Below are 15,678 nucleotides of genomic sequence, written 5' to 3'. Positions count from 1 at the left end.
TTTTGTTAATAATTAAGGGATCTAAAATGAGCGTTTATTGCGTTTCGACAGTATTTTTTTTGGGGGGGGGGACATGAGAGCACCTCAGACCTATCGAATTGCATTCTGAATACGAAGCATGTCTTTCTGATATCAAATTATTTTCATTTTTGAAAATCACAATATAATACAAATTTTATGACAAATTATAAAAATTTGATATTTTTCTAATTTTTGATATATAACAGTCCTGAAGTAATTATATAAATCTAATGACATATTCTTAAAGTGTATGTAGCAGGGAGGAAAAGCCGACGGTCAATTGAAAATTTTGACCTTTCATATTGAAGATATGGATTTTTTCCAAAAAGACCTAATTTTTTTTGGTGTTTTGGGAAAAAAATCCATATCTTCAATACGAAAGGTCAAAATTTTCAATTGATCGTCGGCTTTTCATCCCACCTACATACACTTTAAGTATAAATCATTAGATTTATAAAGTTTACTTCAAGTACTGTTAAATATCAAAAATATCAATTTTTAATGATTTGCCATAAAATGTGTATTGAATTGCGAATTTCAAAAATCAAAATTATTTGATATCAGAATGACATTCTTCGTATTCAGAATGCAATTCGATATGTCTGATGTGCTCTAATGTCCCACAATAAATACTGTCCAAACGTTCATACCCCAGCCCTTAAATAAATCAAATACCACATAAACGACGTCAGTTTGATAATTTTTTTTATGTATAATTATATTTTTAATCATTAATGAGAATAGAGTGCGAATGAGTTGCAGCCCGCTCATCAAACATGTTCCAGCCCAAATACAAATGTTTACAACTCTAATGACCATTCTGTGCGGAGACTTGGGGAAACCCCTCTGAGTCAGAGAATTGGTCAAAAATGGGAGATCAAAATCTTCTGTTTTTTGTTCACGGAGTGAACATTTCCCCCACTTGAACCCACATCTCATATGCACAGTTTATACCTTACATACACTGTGGCTTCAATAGCTATTGTAGCCCATCAACCCTGTGATTAAGAGGCTAGGAAATAATTCCTAATGTCTCATACCCAGGTTTGTATCCGTTTATCTAATCCTGCCCCACATGACAAGGAATTTTTAGCACATCTTATCTTGCATTGAGACAATGGCAGCCAGGATTATTTTTTTTGCCTTTTTTTCTAAACATGTTTACTATTGGATTGAGCCATCACATGACTATAATAGGCTTTACTGATTGGTGGGTAAGGTCAATGCTATTGTTTATTTTGTGATAAGGCTGTGCATATTACTGCATATATGAAAAATACACTGCATATTTTGATACAGGCGATTTACTCAATTACTTCCAACTGACGAAATTTAGTTCCTGTTATCTACCCAGTAAATGTTTGCTTATCTTAATTGGAACCCTTACAATTATTGAGCATAGGTTATTATCTGCATGGTATAATTGAATTTCAATAGGCCTATGATAGTGTATTGAAAGTTTGTATTTCAATGAGTCGTTTCTTGCTGGAGAGTTATATAAGCCAGAGTCAGGATGTAGGTATCATGCCTCAAATCACTAATTTATTGTAAGATCATCAGTGCAGAGTAGGTTTGATATGAAAATGGAAAGTTGGAACAAATTACTATACACCTGATCCGTGAACTGATGTGTCTTTTTGAAAGACTCTTCTTGTTTCGTTTTATTTAGAGGAGGAGCCCTCTGGATCGTTGTAGGGATAGCTGTAATACCTATCGTAAACAACTCAATAGGGCAAAGACTGGCATCATGAATGAACTGGCCAACTGTGTCACTGTACTCCAATCTGCTTTTCCATACTGTTCAGGTTATGTGACACCATCTGGAGAATCGCAGATTGTGTGACACCATCTGGAGAGCTTCAGGTTGTGTGACACGATCTGGAGGATGGTGACCTCAGGTTATGTGATACCATCTGAAAAACTTCAATTTACGTGACACCATCTGGAGAGCTTCAGGTTGTGTGACACTATCTGGAGAGTTTCAGGTTATGTGACACCATCTGGAGAGCTTCAGGTTGTGTGACACTATCTGGAGAGTTTCAGGTTATGTGACACCATCTGAAAAACCTCAATTTACGTAACACCATCTGGAGAGCTGCAGGTTGTGTGACACTATCTGGAGAGCTTCAGGTTGTGTGACACCATCTGGAGAGTTTCAGGTTGTGTGACACCATCTGGAGAGTTTCAGGTTGTGTGACAGCATCTGGAGAGCTGCAGGTTGTGTGACACTATCTGGAGAGCTTCAGGTTGTGTGACACCATCTGGAGAGCTTCAGGTTGTGTGACACTATCTGGAGAGTTTCAGGTTATGTGACAGCATCTGGAGAGCTGCAGGTTGTGTGACACTATCTGGAGAGCTTCAGGTTGTGTGACACTATCTGGAGAGTTTCAGGTTATGTGACAGCATCTGGAGAGCTGCAGGTTGTGTGACACTATCTGGAGAGCTTCAGGTTGTGTGACACTATCTGGAGAGTTTCAGGTTATGTGACACTATCTAGAGAGCTTCAGGTTGTGTGACACCATCTGAGGAATCTCAGTTTATGTGACACTATCTGGAGAGCTTCAGGTTGTGTGACACCATCTGGAGAGCTTCAGCTTGTGTGACAATATCTGTAGAACCTCGGGAAATGTTTCACTATCTGAAGAACCTCAGGTTGTGTGACACCATCTGTAGAACCATAGGCTATATTTCACTATCTGGAGAACCTCAGGTTGTGTGACACTATCTGGAGAGCTACAGGTTGTGTGACACCATCTGGAGAGCTTCAGGTTGTGTGACACCGTCTGGAGAACCTCTGGTTGTGTGACACCGTCTGGAGAACCTCAGGTTGTGCGACATCATCTTTAGAACCTCAGGTTGTGTGACACCATTTCATGATCTGGAGAGCTTCAGGTTTTAACGGTCGCTCCGTGCGGAAACACGCTTGGGTCCTGAAGAGACCAGGCTCAAGCAAAATGTTCAAGCCAGACGATAAAGCCCACACAAACAAACATGATGGCTTATGGAAAGAAACAGCGGGGTGGATGAGGGAGTGGGGGTGGGTGCAGAGGTAGGGTTGGGTTGGTGTGTAAGATGCCGGTGGGGTGAGCGTATATACAAGGTATGTGGAGGTGGGGGTGAGAACTGAGTAGGGGTATATTTGTGGGTGTACGGATGTGAAAGTGCTTGGTTTATTCTGGACTACGGTCGAAACAGAAAAACAGCCCTACTTTCTAAAGATGTGAGGTAATTCTATTCTGGGAAAAGTTTGCAACAATTACGATTGCGACAACCATAAGTAGTTCAAACAAAACTGCAACTAAATTATTTCATTGCATAAAGTGTTTTGATCAGATACATTTACAACATACGAAATTAAAGCAATTCAAACCATTGAATTTACATGTGACAACTGACTCATCTCATCTATTATATATTGCAAATCAAATCGATTATAAAACATTATCAATATACAAATCCACCTTCCTGGCGACTGAATGTCTTAAATCATAAACATGTGAGCGAAATAAATAATTTACATACACAATTACTTTAACGAGGAAGCCCCGCCAGAGCAGTTCTTCTGGGGTGAACCAAACCTGCCTGGTTATCAAATTAATCAGTGACAAGGTTATCTCTGAATTTGACAGGTGGACTGCTAATTGATGCAATAACATTAAAATATCAATCAGCACCTGTCAAATTCAGAGATAACCTTATCACTGAATAATTTGATAACCAGGCAGGTTTGGTTCACCCTAGAAGAACGCATGCTCTGGCGGGCCTTCCTCTTTAATCTGTTTTTGATACCTCTATAATTTTATATTGCTATAGAAATTCTTATAAATCTTCTGCAATAGTACATATAATGCCCACGTCATACTTTCCTACCTCTTGCCGCTGCGACAAGCGGCATGACGTATCAACCAATGACAAGGCTTGATTGTGTCCGTTTGTCTACAATGCGCGTGCGCCACGCCGCTCAGTGGCAAGCGGCCTGGTAGTATGAAACCAGCATAACACACGTTGAATATCATATATACTGAAAGATTCCCTGAAGGTCAAGTTAAATTAAGAAATCAACACTGATAAAATATAACGCATCTAACATGTCTAAAGTCCTTTACATTCACCTTTGTACATCATGACTCTGTAGTTCCGATTAACATGATGAAGGAAACTAAACTCCGCCCTTTATGTTTCTTTCTATCCTATATGGTGGTCCAAAACCGTTCACACTTTTTCAGAGGCAGATTTCTCAAAATGTGGGGACGTGTTGAAAAGACATTTTTAAGTTACAAGATCTTGGTTGTAGGTCTATGGTGAAAAAGGCGTTGAAAATAAAGCTCAAATTAAGAAATAGCGGCCATTTATAGAAAATGCATGAACGCATGAAAGCAATTACAGTTACAAATAATTAAATTGCAGTTACAAATAATTCTTCAACTAATTACATCATTGCAGAAATACTTATATTTTGTTCATGCAGCAGTAACGTAGCCAGGATATTTTTCAGAGGAGGCCGGTGGAAATGCCTTTCAGAGAGGGCGGGGGGCAACCTTTGATGAAAATGGCCCAAAAAAGCTTACAAATCTCAACAATTCCGGTAGGCAACATCCCAGGGGGGACAGTTCTTCAGTTCAATTCCGTGAACACTCATACCTATAACCTGTCTTACTGTATCATGTGAATTGCCCCATGGTACCTTAATACGAAGGCCAGAATTTTATTTAAATGAGAATTTTGTATTTTGAATTCTGCATTTTTAGGATTTTTGTTAAGTTGGGTGCAGATCATTTTCACTCAATTCAGAAGTAGTAGTAAAATGCCATCATATAAGGACTATAAGTATATGGGTACCAACAGTGCTAGAAATAAGCAAACATTTTTGCAGGCCATTTAGGCCTGGGCCCTTGGTCTTAAACTTTTGCGGACCCTCGAAAAAAATTTGCGGGCCCGAATGAAACTTGAAGTCTTTCACTAAATAATTCAATTGAAAAGTCACATTTTCGGGGATTTTGAAGTGGATATTGGTGAGATTGCAACGGCTCAATACTGATAGGAATATCATATAATTCGCATTGCTGACTTTGGTGTCAGAAATTTAGGGGGCTCGTCCGGGCCGGTAGCGTTTTAGCGGCCCATGGTGATTTTCGTGGTCCATTGGCCCGAAGATCCACCTTATTTCTAGCGCTGGGTACCAATCCTGGTTGCAGAATTTCCCTTTCTCTGGCTGCTATATTATCTTATGTAGTGAAACATTAGAATCTTTCTTTTCAAGTTTTGTAAAGCATTCTTGAGGGATTATCTTTGTGACCATTTTCACAGATAAAAAACATTCTTACATATAATGTACTATTGCACATATCATTGTGTTAAAGGGGTTCTGAGAGATTTCAAATTAAATGAGAATACATAGTCTTGATATTATATTTTGATATTCTGAGAGCTAGTGAAGAATGATGTTGGGGATGACCGGTCCACAACTCAATTACCATTATTACAAGATATGCTGCACTGATTATTGACAAGCATTGCTTATTCTTACAGACTGTGAATAACATTTGAATCTCACAGAACCCTTTAGGCACATTATTATCAACTTGTTTCTGGAGTCAGATTAAAAGGTACTTCATCCGATAGCTGCATCCAGTTGTGTATATTGCTTGCAGTGGTCTTCTTGATGACGTCATCCATACGGCCGTCAAATAAACCAAAGATACCACCTGTATTTGGATGAAGATTGAAATTAGTATGGTAAACTATGATTGCAGTGGCGTAGCCAGTGGGGCTCATACATCCCGCCCCCACCTCCCTACTTTTTAGATTTTTCAGCGAACTGGGGGAAAATTGGGTCAAAAATTCGCAACTTGCGTCGGCAAAAACTGTTTCCGTCTGTACATTAACACGTTTGTGCCCTCTCCCCAGCTCCACAGTTACGACAACATGGCTACGCCACTGTATATCATATCAAATAAAAGCAATACCCCAACCCCATCTCTTTTGTTTTTTTCTGAGAAGCGAAATTGTAATTGTATACTTTTTATTGTTACAGATTGTAGACAAAGCACTCTCGATTAGAAGTAGACATGATAGAGGGCGTCAACACCAGGAACTTACACAAATGTTGGTTAACATAGTTCACTTGGTAGTCCGTGTTGATTGAAATTTTAACATGTGTTCTAAGTCTAACATAGTTAAATCATCTTCACCTACCTGTATGTATGTAGAGTATCTTTCTGCCCTTAAATCTCCCTGGATTTTCTTGCAGCTGTTTTACCAAGTGGAATGCAGATTTCCCTGTGTAACTCGCATCTAACACAATGCCCGTTGATATTGCAACTTGGCAAATAAATTCTACAAAATGTAAGAGTAGAAAAGACGGATTTATCCTCTTGCATCAGTATGGAACAACACTAATGCCAAACTATAGAGGGTCTGTCAAACAATGGTTTATATCAATGATTGGACTACATAGCAGCAATGGTAATGTGCATAGGCTTTAGCAAGATGGGACAGATTGTGAACGTTCGGCTAAAGGCAAAACTGCGTTAGGCCAGTGAGCAAGCCTACCTATCCTGCCTAAGTATTATTTATATACACAGTATTTGCCATAATATGTTTGGTTAAGGTAGCACAATAAAACGAACATGTTATTTGTATCCAAGCCACGCTTTAGAAGAAACCGATTCACAGCTGTTTCAAGCATCTGTATCTCAAATTATTTGTGACATGTTCATATCGTGTTGCATATCAATGGATAGCTACAATACTCCCCTTTACAATGACACCCCGTTTGAAACAATAACATTTTTCACGGCTGAGTACACGCCTTGTGAAGGTAGTGGGGTCTCAAACAGAATTTGCCAAATTGAGCATTATTCTGTGCAGCAAGCTGCAATCCCATATCTTCACAATCTGGGACCTAATGCAATCCTCCAAGATGACACCGCTCGCCCCACAGAGCCACGGTAGTCAACGACTACCTACAGAATATGGGAGTAGAGCCAAAATGGCCTGCCATCAGTCAGACCCGAGGGCCAGACCTCAACCCGATTCAACACTTGTGGGACTAGCTTGATCGTGCTGTACGTGCCAGAGAAGCCCATTTGCAACCACATTGAATGACCTGCGACGAATCCTGGTTGAAGAATGGAATGCCATGCCACAGTAACGTGTAACGTGTAACCAGGTCGGTGAGCAGCATGAGGAGAAGGTGCCTGACTATTGTGGCTGCCTGTTGTTTTCCCACCAGTTATTGAGGTTAGAGGCTAGCGTTGTTTGAGCACAGAATTTGGCAAATTCTGTTTGAGACCCCACTACATTCACAAGGCGTGTACTCAGCCGTGAAAAATGTTATTGTTTCAAATGGGGTGTCATTGTAAAGTGGAGTATTGTAGCTATCCATTGATATGCAACACGATATGAATATGTCACAAATAATTTGAGATACAGATGCTTGAAAAAACTTTCCAAACTTTTGTTGAGGAGTTTATTTGTTTCTGTATCTCATATCAATGGATTTGGGTCATTAGCGCTCATTTTGAGTGATTTTGTTGTTGTCAGCTCATGCACACTATACACCTACCTAGTTCTTCCTGACTTGAAATGGTATGTCCAAGTCCTCTAACGCCTTCTATAATATCAATTATTTCTTCTGCATTTGGTCCAGATGGAGGAGATTGGTTCGAATCCCTGAGTCCTAGTTCTTCTGCTAGTCTGTTCACTTCACGGACAGTATATTGCAGGTCATTGGTAACACATAGACCATGAATTCTGATGACGAACAAGATAACAATGATTTTGATATGCCATAGGCTTTGTGTTGTGATCATTTCGATCAGTGGTTCGTAACAAAGAAAGCGTGATCCAGTTGACCTAGCAACGGTCATATTCTAACGTGCACTACGACAGCGAATAGATACATACTCAATTACTCATCTCTCCACACCTCTATTATTTTTTTCTTTCCGTTTTTGTTGATCACAATGCAGCTCGCTTTCCCAAACCACGTTCTCTCAGGGCTTGATTTACAATTGGGCCAGATGGGCCCAGGGTGCATCTTTGACAAAGTTGTCAAATTGGCGCGATTCGCGCACTGGCCCTTCAAATAACAAAAGTCACCTTCATTTTGTGCTAAAATATTCTAAACCCGGCCCTGTTCTCCCTTATTTTATTCTTCATGTTCTTCGTGTTCGTCTTTTCCATTCGATTGTTATCTTCTTGACATCATTATAATCACTGGTTTACTATTGTTTCGGTAACATAATTACTTTAGTTTAGATCCCGTCAAGTAATTTCCAAAGGCAAGCCCAGCGGTATTCCCACTACTTCCGGTACTTATTGCTATATCGGTGAATTGGTCGGCTACACCCTGAAAACAAATGAACAAAATAATGTTTTAAGACTGAAATCCTTCAAGATCATCTTCAGAAACGTGATGTTTCGTACTTCAGAGGGAATTCCCTATTTCCAAACCCAGAACATAGAAATCTATGTGTTACCATTTATATATATACAGGCTCTATCAAAATGATCGGTACCAATCTACAAGTGACGTAAGGCTATCATAACAATAGATTAATACAATTTTTGAATAGATCGCCCTGCACTACAACGTTCACGTGGTACCTATGCATTAAACCATAGATGTCAAAGAAATGCTGACCACTAAGCATTGTGCTTAGGATGTCATAAGAAATATTCCTGGTGAATTTCAGCTTAATCGGAACTTAAACATGGATTTTGATTTTTTTTAAATTTTTGATTGACCTTTTGACCCCCTTAATGACCTTTGACCTCAATGGAAAAAAACCCTTATGTACACCGACAAAATGCATTGTTCCAGTTTTAATTAAAAAATTCTACTATGTTCAGTTGTTGAGATAAAAATTCTTGAAGTTATCTAGCTAAAAACAGGAAGTGACCCCTTAATGACCTTTTGACCCCCAAAATAAAAAAAAATACCGTGCATACATCAGGTAACACTAATTAATGTACGTTGGTTATATTATTCTGGTCTGTTTACATTTTAAGATAAAAATGTTTTGAACATTTTTGATAATTTTGGTTTTTGACCGGAAGTAACCCCTTAATGACCTTTGACCCCAAAACTGTAGGCATCCTAAAGACCCTGGCTAGTAGCAATGCATGTGTGCTAATGGCGACTCTCTGCTATGTAATTTGTAAAGACAGTGATTTTTGAATATTTTTAGACTTTGACCGGAAATGACCCCTTAATGACCTTTGTCCCCTTATCTGAGCACACCCTATAGACACCGACTAAAGTCGAGTCACATGATATAACCATGTCCTCATCGCATGAAATTTGTGGAAGAAGTAGCATTTTTGTGAAATCACCTTTTGACCATTATAGCTAGGTCAAAGGTCACAGCAAGGTCAAAGTCAAATGGAAGGTTTGGCCTAGTCCAGTGGTCATTTGGCTCAAGTATGGTTGAAATCTGTCGAAGCATAAGAGAGCTAGGGCGAAACGTGGCAAGTCACGCAAAATGTCACGAGGTTGCCAGAAGAAGAAGAATTGAGAAGAGACAGCACAAGCCGACGTTTGACGTCGGCTTGTAAGGACATTATTTTGCCTACAGTTACCATGGTTACGAGAAAGGACACATCCAGGGTTTACATGTAGTGCAAGAAAGGCATCTGCAAAAGCTCTGTTGTTAATTGAAGACCGAATTAAAAAGACTAGTTTGCGTTTGACGTCAGGACAAAGGCGCGAGGCGATTGGTCGCTGACCTGCGCAGTACATCATTTTTGGTATGGTTGTCAGGACGTCATACGCAAACTAGTCTTTTTAATTCGGTCTTCAATTATAACACTGACCTGTTCCATTAGTTCTTCATAGCTATCTAAACAGCCGAACACTCCGACTGACGAGGAGCCGCCCATGTGAATTGCATATGCATCTTCGTTTTTATCCTTTCTGGAGAAAATATTGAGAAACTATACATTATTGTATGTATAATTTGGCCTACGGGCTACGACTTGCTATTAAAAAGTAAGATTTTGTGTTACTTATACAAACCTTACTTACTTGAGCTTTTCCACTAGTTGATTTACACGTGGAAGTAATTCTGTAAATACATCAGCTTTTAACGGCGCTAAGTACATTTTAGCACCAGCCATGCGGTATAAAAGAGCGTTTCCACTGCACGATGCTTCATCTGGGTTCTGAAACAAAATAGTGACAGAAGCACGCATTAATTCTATAACATCAAGGTACACGATCAAATGTCACATTGAACACAGAGTTTGGAATTTAAAAGATCGTCAGACTTTTTTTTGTCGTCACATTGCAAAACCGTTGTCCCATCCACCGTCCACAATTGCTATATTCAAGAATGTAGTCGGCAATGTGTAGTTGATAAATAAAAATATATATTTTTAGATAAATTGGAATTTTGTAATCAAAAGTATGTCTAAAGTGGATTAACCCACTTATCTAATTCATGTATTATTCACACAGTATTTTATGGAGTCTTATATCGTCAATATTGACTCTCATATCAAAAGGGGTTGAAATGCGGACAGGTTGAGAGTAAAAGCCTCATTCTAACATATAATTCTAAAATCACTCTAACCTAAGCTCAACTAAGGTGGCAATAGCATGTAATGAAAGCGTAAATCGTCCTTTACTTGTGTGCCAGAATGATTACCGTTGGAGAAATTGGCGGTTATAGTACAGTATAGCGCGAAATGATTATCACGAATCTGTCACGGCCAAATCGTGATGAACTACTACTTTTTCACAACTACTGGATTATCACGCAGCACCGTCCATTCCATGTTTATACATTATTCTACTAGCTTGACAGGTTAGTGACACAATCAACCACAGGGTGATAGAAGCAACATAATTGGTATATAACCGGGGTATACACTCCTTGTGGATCATGAACTTATGTGTAATATTGAACATGCTCATAAACATTTCTTAGAGTCATTAGTAAAAGTCCTCATATAAGTGTCATAAATTTATCTCATAAGGAAAGAATTGTGACCCCAAAATGGATTAATCTGGAGTAAAATGCAGTGGCTGAACTGACATAACTTCATTTTCAAAATGCAGGATGTATGGAATGTGTATTTAAACTATCTCTATATAAAATGTATTCCTTTCTATACGGTGGCACTTACCGATGTAGGCGATCTGACGATGAGATGAGGCTGCAGACCAAGCCTACGAGCTGCTAAAGCGGTACATCGACAATGATTGGATAAGATGCTGCCACACGTCACCACAGATTTGCATCCTTTCTGTATTGCATCGGCAAGTATGAATTCCAATTTCTTTACCTTAAGAATGAAGGAATAGTGTACATTTTTATAATTAAGTGTGACATATCAAGATGCATCATGAGCCAGTGGATAATTCTTCAGAGATTAAACATTTTTAATCTTCATTTCTTCCTGTAACTATGCATTATAGTTTATTCTTTATAGAAACTGTGGAATTTCTGTTATGAAGCATACTGTGTTATCTTCTCTAATTCTGTGGTTATACCTTATTTCCAGAAAGGTCTGCTCCAGACATATCCTCTCTCTTGATATACACTTCGTAGCCATCTGGGACACCGGGAAGATACCATCTATGGATAGGTGTGTCATGATTGGCGAGCTGTGTAATATAATGAACTTAGATCATTAAATAGAAGAAAGAACGATTCCTCTTTAGGGGCTGTGCAATAATCATATGTACCCCGGAGATTATCAATTCTCAAAATTGTCTGACAAAATCGCTTGCCTCCCCCCTTTTGGCCATGCCAACAAATCCTTGCCCCTTTCGACGTGCCCCGCCCCATGTTATGATGATTATATCAAATGCAAATCTGAGGTGGTTGAACTTCTCTCCATTGATATTGGCACCCTTTTCGTCCGCAAGCTGCCCCCGGACACAAAAAAACTGGGAAGAAGAGCAAAAAAAATTGGGAAGGGAAAAGGGGGAAGGAGAGAAAAGAGGGAAGAAAAAGGGAAGGAGAAGAGAAAAAGGGAAAAGAGGGAAGAAGAGAAAGGGAAAAGAAGAAAAGAAAAAAGGGGAAGGGAGAAGAAAAAAGGGGAAGGGAGAATAGAAAAGGGAAAGAAAGAGGGAAGAAGATCTATACTACTTTCATTGTGAAATTTTGTACTCTGAACACTGCATTTTAGCTTCTAATATGCCAAAACCATGAGCTTCAGGGGCTCCGCCCCTTTACCCCCCCTATGACGGGGCTTTGCCCTGGACCCCACCTGTTTATCACTTCGCGGCAAGCCGCTCGCGATGCGCACTTAAATAATACAACTTTTGGTCAAAAATTGGGAAATTTTTCAATCTTCCCCCCCCCCCCCCCCCCGGAAGGTTAGGTCTGGTTACGCCCCTGCACAGATGTGACTGGAATATGCTTCCAGGCATGCTGTAAACAACTTTGGCGAGACTGTATCTCCCTTTCTCACTCCTTTTTTGATGTTGATCTTTGCACTTTCTTTATGAAGAGTTACTGTAGTTGTGTAATTTGTGTGTACAACTCTCAGTAAATTTATGCATTTGCTCTTTACTCCTTGTTGATGTATAAACAATTAAACATGATAAATGCATCCAATAGGCAATACAGACTGTGTTTCAACTGAATTAAATGCCTTTTCATAGTCTATAAAGTCCATGCATAGAGGGAGGTTGATTATACTCTTGATATTTTCCTTCAGTTGATTGATGGTGTGTATATGGTATAACAACTTCTGAAGCCTGCTTGCTCTTTGGGTTGATTGCTGTCCAGAGTGATTTTTAATCTGTTGGTTAGGAATCTTGTGAAAAGCTTGCACATATTTGAGAGCAGACTAACTGATGGGTCTATAATTTTTGAGGTTTCGTTTGTCTCCATTCTTGAAAAGAATAACCATATTATCCTCTTTCCATCGCTGGGGTACCTTTTCCTGCCTTATAAAAGCTGGAGTCTCCTTCCATGATTGTGTCAATCACGTTGTCTGTTCCTGGTGCCTTTCCTCTTTTCATACTATTAAGTGCGTGATTCACTTCCCAAATTATGACAGGCATCTCATCATCAACCTTTTAATAACATTTAAATGTCGGGTTATATAAAGGTCATGAAAACGTGTTTAAAACGTTATTGAAAATATTTTGGGCAAACATTTTTCGCAAAATATTTTTTGTCAACCCCAAAATAACATTTTGTTTAGAATGTTTTGTATCAAGTTTTCAAGAATGTTTTTGGAATGTTAAAACGTTTTTATGCCATTTTTATAACCCGACATTTAAACGTTTTCTGTAAAACATTTTTGTTTGTTGAGCAGTAGATTATCAAAAATGTTTTTTAAGGTTATGAAAACGTTTTATACTCTTAATATACCTTTTATATAACCCGACATTTAAATGTTTTCTGACAACCTTTTATAACCTTTTGCGAATGATGTCGAAAACGTTTTGTGTTTGCTGGGTTGTCGCTTTAAATGTATCAATTAGGCTATCAATGTACTACTACTAAGAGCTTGTAAGCGACTGCCTCAAAATTTCTCCCTTTTGGCCAAGTGTGTTATTTATTACTATATTAGTCACGTTTCCAAGACAAAAGCACAAAACTCTACTTATATACATTAGGTGCTTCGTTTGAATAAACATGCACTTGGTACGTACTTACTATACTTTGACATATTGTGGAATGCACTACTATGCTCATTTCTTTATATTCTTGCCTAGTATAAATTTGAGCTTGTAGAACCGTACGACTAAGACATCATTTAAAGCTCATATATATATCTAGATAAATATATATAGTCCATAAATATTTTATATTTTACGTAAAAGCTTACCTGTACTCGGTACTGTGGAATGTCTTTCAAATGAGATGCCCATTCTGGTGGCACGTAAGGCACTAAATGATCTCTGGCATCATAACCTGCCTTTTCCATATCGAAAGCAGATCATTAATACAAGCCAGTAAACGCTCTTTATATATATTTCACGTACTAAACCACTGGAAATCCCTATGCATTACATATTAGTAACACACACACACAGCTAGCTGCCTGTACTGATAACGTAATAGAATTGTATGTGTAATGTGCGGCCATTACACACACTGGCAGCACAGATTATATCTCGCTTCATTTAACCATGATAACGAGACTTTTCGAGTTCAAGGATTTTGGAACTATCATGTAAACCATTTGTGCAAATAATGTTTTGTTTTAAACCAAACATACATTTACGTTACAGACAAAATACATAAAAAACGCTTAATGGTAATGTTAATTCATGAATTAAAGGTCAGGTCAAACTAAAACAAGAAATGCCTTTAAAAAAGACAACTTAAATGACAAGTCTAATGGTACGTCCCTTATCTTGTGTTTTCTTGAAGAACATTATTATCATCTTGGATCTTTCAATGACAAATGGTAGGCTGTAAAAGATGAACCTTGTAGACAGCGAAATGTGCACCTTTTGTAATAACTTTCCTGAATCTTTGAAGCATTTGTTTTGGGATTGTAAATATGCAAAGAAGATGTGGAATGATTTTGAATTGTGGTATTCATGTATATAGTCAATATTGATGGAACCATTGATCTAAACTATAAGCATATTATTTTTGGTTTTGATTCTGTGACTTTACTGAATATATGTGTAATTTTAATCAAAAAAGTTATATATGACAGTAGGTTTAAAAACCAAAATCCACCTTTTGTGTCTTTTCTGCACTTGATTAAATTTCATTACAAACTTGAAAAACGTATTGCTATTAGTAATAATACAATGCACAAATGTATTGATAAATGGAATGTTTTAGAACATATCATTACATATGTGTTGTTGACTGCCGCCATTCTTTAAACTGTATGAATGTAATAGATTGCGCTTTTATCAAGCATCAAGTAATGTTTTTCAATGTTCTCTTGCATTTGGTAAATCTGTGTAGTTTTATTTGTTTTTGTCTTTTTTCCCATTGAGCATAGGGAAATAATAAAAGCCGTTTGGCCATGTGAAAAAAAAATCATAGATCTTTCACTCTGGAAATGCTAATGTCTTTGGCAGATATAACAGTTTTTAAGGGCAGTCTTAATCTCACTACTAGGGCATGGTGTTTGTTCCCAGATCTGTCAATCCTTTAATGATATCGTCGTCAGCGTCAAAAACTTTCCAACATTCTGTCACAATTCCCTTCCTTGTAAACTGCCATCATCAGCTAAGTGCGGAGAATACAGGTATGGTGTTATATCAGATGAGAAATTGTTTTTAGGTACCGCACCGCTCCCCGCAGCCCCGCACCGCTCCCCGCAGACCCGCACCGCAGTCCCGCACAGCAGAGGCTTGGTTATAAATTCTCGTCCATTGGCTAATTTTAAAATTTGAAATTTGAAATTTTTTAAATTCAGAAGCCCATTGGGTTAGGGTTATGGTTAAAGTTGGTGTTTATTATGAATATTTATTAGTACAGGGTGTCCCAAAAAATCTTTTACCATTAAAGTGATATGTATCTCTTCTACAAATTATCATGATATGGATGGATTCGTTCAAAGAGGAAACTTGAACAATTGCTTTGATACCTTTACTTGACCAGTGAATGTTGAAGCATATCAAATCACGTGTAATGTTTTACTGGTTCTCTCAAACATTTTGGCTTGGCTTCCTCTCCCTTACAATAATAGACTTTGTTTTAAATGACTGTGTTTTAA

The 15,678-nt window shown here is 38.3% G+C and overlaps 1 protein-coding gene across 1 annotated transcript; it reads right to left on the bottom strand.

Annotated features, from left to right (window-relative positions):
* Nucleotides 1–3,752: 3,752 nt before the first annotated feature.
* LOC140145033 (uncharacterized) lies at nucleotides 3,753–14,243 on the bottom strand. Its single transcript, XM_072166824.1, has 9 exons — nucleotides 13,819–14,243; nucleotides 11,522–11,635; nucleotides 11,155–11,313; nucleotides 10,052–10,188; nucleotides 9,841–9,940; nucleotides 8,274–8,374; nucleotides 7,589–7,776; nucleotides 6,217–6,357; nucleotides 3,753–5,726 (listed from the first exon to the last, which is right to left on the bottom strand). Exons 1-9 carry the CDS (start codon nucleotides 13,915–13,917, stop codon nucleotides 5,599–5,601), a joined length of 1,167 nt encoding a protein of 388 aa, XP_072022925.1. The 5' UTR covers nucleotides 13,918–14,243; the 3' UTR covers nucleotides 3,753–5,598.
* Between the last annotated feature and the right edge of the window lie 1,435 nt (nucleotides 14,244–15,678).

Source organism: Amphiura filiformis, unplaced genomic scaffold, assembly GCF_039555335.1.
Source record: "Amphiura filiformis unplaced genomic scaffold, Afil_fr2py scaffold_118, whole genome shotgun sequence".
Classification (NCBI taxonomy): domain Eukaryota; kingdom Metazoa; phylum Echinodermata; class Ophiuroidea; order Amphilepidida; family Amphiuridae; genus Amphiura; species Amphiura filiformis.
This window is presented reverse-complemented; position numbering and strand designations above follow the sequence as displayed.